This window comes from Eumetopias jubatus, unplaced genomic scaffold (assembly GCF_037043125.1).
Source record: "Eumetopias jubatus isolate StellerSeaLion01/CBP00866 unplaced genomic scaffold, mEumJub1_p1.0 scaffold_11, whole genome shotgun sequence".
NCBI lineage: Eukaryota > Metazoa > Chordata > Mammalia > Carnivora > Otariidae > Eumetopias > Eumetopias jubatus.
Window position 1 is genome coordinate 9,484,766 of NW_028274817.1, and position 8,920 is coordinate 9,493,685.

Consider the following 8,920-nt stretch of genomic DNA (forward strand, 5'->3'; position numbering starts at 1 on the left):
AAATAATCAAGTCAAAAAATGGGCAGAAGACATGAACAGATACTTCTCCAAAGAAGACATACAAATGGCTAACAGACACATGAAAAAATGTTCATCATCACTAGCCATCAGGGAAATCCAAATCAAAACCACATTGAGATACCACCTTACACCAGTTAGAATGGCAAAAATTGACAAGGCAAGAAGCAACAAATGTTGGAGAGGTTGTGGAGAAAGGGGAACCCTCTGACACTGTTGGTGGGAATGCAAGTTGGTACAGCCACTTTGGAAAACAGTGCGGAGGTACCTGAAAAATTTAAAAATAGAGCTACACTATGACCCAGCAATTGCACTCCTGGGTGTTAACCCCAAAGACACAGATGTAGTGAAAAGAAGGGCCATATGCACCCCAATGTTTAGAGCAGCAATGTCCGCAATAGCCAAACTGTGGAAAGAGCCGAGATGCCCTTCAACAGACGAATGGATAAAGAAGATGTGGTCCATATATACAACGGAATATTACTCAGCCATCGGAAAGGATGAATACCCAGCTTTTACATCAACATGGATGGGACTGGAGGAGATTATGCTAAGTGAAATAAGTCAAGCAGAGAAAGTCAATTATCATATGGTCTCACTTATTTGTGGAACATGAGGAATAGCATGGAGGACATTAGGAGAAGGAAGGGAAAAATGAAAGGGGGGGAAATTGGAGGGAGAGACGAACCATGAGAGACTATGGACTCCAGGAAACAAACTGAGGGTTTCAGAGGGGAGGGGGTGGTGGGGTTGGGTTAGTCCGGTGATGAGTATTAAGGAGGGCATGTATTACAATGAGCACTGGGTGTTATATGGAAATAATGAATCATGGAACACTACATCAAAAACTAATGATGTAATGTATGGTGACATAATAAAATAAAATAAGTAAACAAAATAAAATAAAAATTAAAAAGGCACTTTTACAAAAATAGAAAAAATATAATCTACAGATTGACAGAAAATATTTGTAAATCTCCTACATAGTAAAGGATTCATCTCACATAAATATAACACTCTGAAAATAATACCTCTTCTGGAATCTCAGGGTTCCTGAATTTTGCTGAGGGTCCTGTCGAGCCTAAGAACATCTGGAAGGATGTACACAGAGCAGAATTGGTGATAGTTCTTGTATAAGCAACTACCCATGTGTTGGTGAAATGACCAAGATGGCACACTTCCTCCTATGGGGCACCTCAACTTGACCATGTGGCCCCCTTTATGAGTGACATCTATTCTCATTCAAGAACCAACTGTCAGATTGACACCTTTCCAAGTATGAGTCTTAAATTCCATTTTGATGCTGGAGAGACTTTATTAAGGCAATTCTAGGACAGATATGTGGCTGTTCATGTGCTGGAAGAGACCTTCCCACTCTAATCACTGGAAGTTCCTCACCTACTGTGGAATTAGCTCAGCTTTCTGTCCTCTCACCACTCAGAGCACCCTTGACCTCAGCAAGGTGAAAGTCGTTTCCCTTGCTCCATGAAATGCCCTAAGCCCTAGTACAAGGGGGTCCACAGGAGGGTCTTTCTGATAAACAACAGTATCTGACAGACACCATCACTTGGGCAAGTAGGGGGAGAGGCCAAGATACCCAAGGTCCTCCCTCCCACAGAAGCTTACATCCATGTGGGGAGAGAGGGAGGCCTTTGCTCCCATCACATGTGGACAACATGGCACTGGCGCTACGTCAGTGAAGTCTTCCTGGGTCGATTCATGGTGTCTGTAGTCAACCCAATATCAGCTGGTCATAATTTTCTGGAATAGTTCTGTCCAGATTATATTTCTTGGATATGAGTACTCCAGAAGTTAGTGGGGAGTCTGATCGCAGTAGGAGGTGGAATGAAGTAATCATTGGCCCCAGGAACATTCTCCCAAGCCACCACTAATTTCCAGATCTTGCTCTTTGAAAGTGAGGGCCCATGAAAGTAGCAAGGTTATCCATGGCTGACATAAGAGGGCAGAAGGAGCTGCCATTTCCTTTCCTTCTCCCTTTCCTTCTGTTACTGACTTTACCTCATCCCCAGTCTCCTTCAGTCCTTACCCTTAAGCCTTACCTTTACCCTAATGGACCCACACTGTCTCTAAACAATAGACTATACAAAGATTCAATTTGTTCTCCTGTATACTCTTACATATGTTTGAAAGTGTTCATAATAAGCTTTAAGGCGGGTCTTTAATCTTTGTGTCACTGCTTTTTGTGTCTAGTGTGAAGGAGGATTCCAGTTGCATTTGGTTTTCTATATGGACACTCAGTTATTTCAGTGCAATTTATTAAAATCAAAAATCTATTATAAGACTATCCTCCTGCTCTGTGGTTGGAACTCTTTCATAAATTAAGGGTATATGTGTGTGTGTGTGTGTGTGTGTATTTTCCAGGACTTACGATTCAATTTCATTGGTCTCCTTGTTTGTGTCTGCACCCAAACCATAAACTCTGTTACTGGAGCTTGCTTGTACTTCTTACCAGCTAGCAGAGTGATTGCTCTTATCTTCTAGTTTTCTCAAGAATATCTTGACTTGTTTGGCCATTTATTTGTACACCTTTATATTTTAGAATCATCCATGGTACCACGTACACACATATTCACATATGAAGCCCTTTCCTGTTTTTAAAATATGGGGTTGCAGTTAATCTGCATTTTCTTTTTTTGTGAGAAGCAAAATGTTTACAGTATTAAACCCTTACATTTGTGAATGTGTTTTATTTAATATATAGAGGGATTTGTGAATATATCTAAACAACATTTTTATATTTTTAAATACTTTTTTCTGTAAAGCTCTATTTTTTAAGTTAAATATAGTCTAAGATACTTGATGTTTTGGTATTATAGATTACAAGTTATATTTTGTTTACTTTCATTTTCACACATTTGTTGCTGGCAGAAAAAAAGTTCATTTTTTGGTATATTGATCTTATACTTAGCAAACTTATATACATGTTTATGGGTTGAATAGCTTAGCTTTCTTTTTTTTTCATTTTGGATTTTCCTCATACACAGTCTAATCATCTGTTTATCATGAAAGCTTTATTTCTTACTTTCTGATCCCTTTCCCTTTTGTTACTTCTGCTTCGCATCACTGCACTGCTGCTACCTCCATTACAGTATTGAATAGAAATGGTGATAGTGGGAACCCTAGTTTAGTTCCCAAGTTCAAAGTAAAAGCTTTCAAATCTCCCTCAAAATGTATGATGTTGGCTATAGGTTTTTCATACATATACTTTATCTAATTTGCTAACATATTTTTAAGTTTTTAAAGGTTCATTTTAGAATAGTTTTAGATTTACAGGAAAATTGCAACAATAGTGAATAACTTTCACATATGTCCCAATCTCAGTTCTTCATATTATTGACATCTTGCATTAGTATAGTACATTTGTTACAACTGATGAACCAATATTGATACGTAATTATTTACAGAAGTCCATACTTTATTCAGATTTCCTTATGTTTCATCACCTTTCTTTTTTTCTGTTCAGCATCCCCTCCAGGACACCCTCTTACTTTCACTGACCATATCTCTTTAGACTCCTCTTGGTTGTGCCAATTTCTGAGAGATCCTTGTTTTTGACAACCTTGACAGTTTTTAGGAATATGGGTCAGGTATTTTGTAGAATGTCCCTCAATTAGGATTTGTCTGATAGTTTCCTCAACATTAGACATGGATTATGGTTTTTGGGAGGAAGATGAGAGAGGTGAAGGGCCATTCTTGTCACATCACATCCATGGTGCACACTATCAACATGAATTATCAGTAATGGTGTTAGCTTGATGAGGGAGCATTTGTCAGGTTTTCCCATAGTAAATTAATCCCTTTTTACCTGCATCACACTGTAGTCTTTGGAAGAATAGGGGATCCCCATGATGTGCCAGTCATCAAGATTAGGACTCTGAAGGGTGACTGCAGAAAACCCCACCCCCCATAGAGGAGGCCCCACACAATCCAGCTCTCCACACGTTCAGCCATGGTGATGAATGATAGGTCTTTTCCCAGTTGGGGGATCAAAGAGGGATGAGGAACTTGTTCAGAGGGGCCTGGCTTGAGGTTGGGAAAGTGAGGAACCCAGGCCCTGCTAGAAGTCACCAAGAAGACTCTGTGCAAGGGCTGAGTGGACTTCCCACCTCAGATAGAGGACCCACAAGCACCTGCTCATGCTGTCAGCCCTGGGAGGCTCTGGGCAGGGCTGATAGGCAGAAGCTCCTGACTCCTTCACTTCCTCTTTGGGAGTCTCAGGAAAGAGGCAACTTTGGCCTGAGGGAGACATCTTCATGCCAGCAGAGAGAGAAGGTTCAGGCCCTGTCTGGAGTAAACATAAAAACCTTGAGGGTAACTCAGAGTATTTACCAACCTAGAACACAGAGGGGCCCACAGAATCCACACCTGTCTTTACTGTCAGCTCTAGGATACTTGGGTAGAGGTAACTAACTCTAGTGTATGCTGGCTTCCATCTCGGTTCCTGACTTTCATCTTCATCTTAGGAGTCTGAGAGAAGCACAGCTTCATTTTGGGAGTGGGTTTGCTGAGTCAGGTCAGCAAAGGTAAGGATTCTGAGGAATGGGTAAAGGGACCTCTCGCCACATAGAGGGTAACACAGTCCTTTCTTCCTCCTGCAGTCAGTCTTGGAAGTCCTAGGGAGGGTCCCTGAATACATTTCTTGTCTTCCACTTTGGGAGTCTGAGAGATGTGAGGCATTCTTTGAATGGTGCCTCATCAGATTAAGCAGAGTAAGGAGTTGCAGTTGCACATAGATGGCTATGTGAAGACTAAAGGAAGGACAGGGAAAATCTTTCACCTCACAGAAACTTGCTCTAGGGTCATCTCTGAGAAGACTTGTGCATGGATTTCAGGCAGAAGACACCTCTTTCATAATTCTGACACCAATTTCTTTTTTTTTTAAAGATTGTATTTATTTATTTGACAGAGAGAAACACAGAGAGAGAGGGAACACAAGCAGGGGGAGTGGGAGAGGGAGAAGCAGGCTTCCCGCAGAGCAGGGAGCCTGATGCAGGGCTTGATCCCAGGACCCTGGGATCATGACCTGAGCCGAAGGCAGACACTTAACGACTGAGCCACCCAGGTGCCCCTGACACCAATTTCTTATGAAAGCAGGGACAGAGAAGGCCTGGATCCCCTCCATATGGGGTAGAAGTTCCCCTAAATCCTCCCTCATAGCTCTCACCTTGACAAAGGAGATGAGTGCCTTGGCCTGAGGGACACATCCTTACCTCGGCAGAGGGAGGAATGCAGACCTTGCCAGGAGGAAATATGGTGACCTTGAGGATGTGGAATGGGACTTCCCATTGCAAACAGACGGACCCCACAGAAACCTTGCCCTGCACCTGCTGTCAGCCATGTTAGGACCTATGGTGGCCAGATGTGGTGTTCTCTCACTTCTATCAGTGGTGAGTAGTATCTTAGAGAGCTAAGGCTTTGACTGAAAGGGCAACATTAAAGTCAGTAGAGAGTGGTGTGGCTGAGGCCTTGCCAGGTTTGGATATTAGTATCTTGAGGGAGGATGGGTACTCTACTGTAGAACAAAGGAAGGCCTCACACAATCCAGTCCTGCCTCCCAGTGTTAGCTCTAATGGGCCCTGGGACATGGTAGCCATAAGCAGCAGCATCTGATTTCCCCTAGGGCATCCAGGAGAGGCGAGGACCTTGGTCTGAGGGGGCAGAATCAGGCCAGTAGAGGGAGGAGGCCCAAGCTCAACCAGGAGTCAAGGTACAGACTCTGAGTAAGGACTGATAGAACCCACCACCCAGGAGTGATGGGCTGCAGCCTCACCATGCCCATGTTGACAGCAATCAGAGGCCCTGAGACAGTGTATAAGCATGTGGTGGACCCTCACTGCTGCCAGATTGTCTCTAGGAAGTGAATACCTTGGTCTGAGGAGGCCACTCTTGGGTGAGCAGGGAAAGGGGGCCCAGACAGTGCCAGTATTCAAGGTGAGGACTCTTGAGAGAGGACTCAGGGGAATGACCAACACAGAAGGCTGCCAGGCACTGCCATGCCCCTGCTGTTAGCCTGGAGATGCTCTAGGCAGGAATATCAGGCAGATTCACTCCTTACCTCTTAATGCATCACATGGACATGGAAATCTTGGCCTGAGACTACTTCCATTAAAGAGAAAGCTCAGGCCCAGAGGGGGCAAATATGTACACCTTGAAGGGAACTAAGGGCACCTGCCATCCTAGAGCACAATGGGCCCCATGAAATCTGACTTGCTCTCAGCCTGGGAAGTTAAGGCAGACTTAGCCATGTGTTATGGGGGTGAATTTTCCACTCTTCCATCCAATTGAAGGGGTTGTCAGAGAAGTGAGGATCTTATTCTGAAGGGGCCCAGCTCAGTACACAAGAGAAGAGTCCCAGGCCCTGCAGGCATCAAGCTGATGACTAAGAGGGAAGATTTTTTTTTTTAAAGATTTTATTTATTTATTTGAGAGAGAGAGAATGAGAGATAGAGAGCACGAGAGGGAAGAGGGTCAGAGGGAGGAGCAGACTCCCTGCCGAGCAGGGAGCCCGATGTGGGACTCGATCCCAGGACTCCGGGATCATGACCTGAGCCGAAGGCAGTCGCTTAACCAACTGAGCCACCCAGGCGCCCTAAGAGGGAAGATTTAAGGGACCTCCTACCCCATATAGAGGGAGACCCAGGACTGCTCTGTCCCTTTCAGCCTTGTGAGGCCCCAGGCAGGGAGGCTGGGTGTGGTGTATCTGGACTTCCATCTTGGGAGGCTGAGAGTGGTGAGGTTTTCTTGGAGGGGTGTGACCTCAGGTTAGCAGAGGGAGGAGTTTCAGGCCCAACCAGGCATCAAGAAGAGGACTCTGAGGGAGGGCAGAGGGGACCTCCCACCCTAAAGTGTATTCTCAGAAACCCATTCTGACTTTCAGTCCTAGGAATCCCCAGGCAGGGCCTTCAGGCAGATAATCCCACTTCATTACATCCTCTTTGCGGTCTCAGGGAAATAGGGATCTTGGCTTGAGGGTACCTTCCGTCCTAGAACACAGGAGGCTCTGCTTGTCAACTATATCCTGAAGTGCCCCCTCAATTCCTCTTACAAGGGCTCCAGGAACTGGGTGATGAGGGCCTTGTTCTAAAGCATGTGTCCTCAGGTCAGCAGAACAGAAGGGGCCCACTCAGTGCCGGGATGCAGTGCCACATTCAGTGTCTACTAAGGAATCTACCCATGTCAGAACAGAGGGAAGCCTACAGTGCCTGACCCCATTTGCCTACAGTCAACCCAAGAATCCTAGGCTTTCTTGGTTGGTTACAGCCTGGGAAACTCTCTCACATCCTCTGATATGATCTTAAGGGACAAAGTGATTCAAAGTCCAGAAGGCCTTTGGGGTCCTAGAGCACTCCCTAAAGAGGAAATCTGTAAGTCAGTCTTTGTCCAGAGCTGCCAAAGGTGCATTTCTCCGCTGAGGCTGCTGACCCTCTCCCTCTCTCCTCCAGACCTGTGGTACCCCATCTCCAACCATCCTGCTCACACTTCTACTGGCTGCTGGCAAAAAAAGTCATCACGCCTCACTCTCCAAAGTGTCTACACCAGACTTTCAGGCCCAAAGTGAGATACAGGGCCTGGCAGTAGTACATGGATTCACAGCTGAAGCCAATGAGGAGACTTCCTCTATTTCCAGTTGCTCTTTCAACTTCTCTTACCCCTCCACCTCCGCCTCCCCGCCTTCCTCTCCTGTAATCCCAGTCTCCCTAGAGAAGGAGGAGGAAGAGGAGCCTGCTGCAACACTGAGTCCTCCCCAGAGTCCTCAGAGCTCCTGCTCCTTCTCTGCATCATGGAGCACATCAGGAGTCTCCAACAGCCAAGAAGAAGAGGATACAAGTTCCCCTCACACCTCAAAAGTCACCAAATCTTTGCCCAGAGACCCACTAGATGAGAAGGTGGCTGATTTGGGGCATTTCACGGTCCTCAAGTATCTACTGAAGGAACCCATCACAAAGGCAGAAATGCTGAAGGTTGTCATCAAAAGGTACAAGAAACAACTCCCTGTGATCTTCAAGAAAGCTTCTAAGTGTTTGGAGGTGATTTCTGGCATTGATGTGAAGGAAGTGGACCCCACCACCCACTCCTATGTCCTTGTCAACTCCCTGGACCTCACCCATGATGAGATGCTTAGTGACAACCAGAGCATGCCTAAAAATGGTCTCCTGATAATCATCCTGGGTGTGATCTTCATAGAGGGCAATTGTGCCCCTGAGGAAGACACCTGGGATTTCCTGAATATGATGGGAGTGTATGCTTGGAGGGAGCATTTCATTTATGGGGAGCCCAGGAAGCTCATCACCAGAGGTTGGGTGCAGGAGAATTATCAGGAGTACCGGCAGGTGCCTAGCAGTGATTCTTCACACTATGAAGTTTTGTGGGGTCGCAGGGCTCATGCTAAAACCAGCAAGGTGAAAGTTCTGGAATTTTTGGCCAAGGTTAAAGGTACTGACCCTACTTCCTTCTCATGCTGGTATGAGGAGGCTTTAAGAGATGAGGGAGGGCCCAGGCCAGAAATGGCTCCATGGATAATACTACTGCCATGTTCCTTGCACAACATTGGTCAGCAGCTTTTCCTGTCCTGACTGGAGTGAGGCTGAACCATCACTCTGTGTTTGAGGAGGGCAGTCTTGGCTCCAAGTAGAGGAGAGTCAGGGTCAGGCTGGGGAGAACACAGCATACAACTTTGTGTTCCCATTCCATATGGGTGACTTGGAAGTTTATCTTTTTTTTTTCTTTTGGTATTTTTCAAATGTCCCTTTTAATGGAAGGTTTAATTCCCTAAAGGCTCTAAGTTTAGAATGACATTGGTAATGTATTTATCGCTGTTTTTCAGGTTTAAAAATAAGAGTTTCAATATTTTGCAAAAATTTGGGAAACCTCCCATCTTTTG

At 45.2% G+C, this 8,920-nt stretch overlaps 1 protein-coding gene across 1 annotated transcript; it reads left to right on the top strand.

The window, feature by feature from the left end:
* Window positions 1–5,856: 5,856 nt before the first annotated feature.
* On the top strand, window positions 5,857–8,671 carry LOC114224614 (melanoma-associated antigen 10-like). The gene is given in 3 exon segments (XM_028123834.2): window positions 5,857–5,970; window positions 7,482–8,523; window positions 8,526–8,671. Coding segments are annotated over 3 exon segments (1,302 nt in total).
* The last annotated feature ends 249 nt before the right edge of the window (window positions 8,672–8,920 follow it).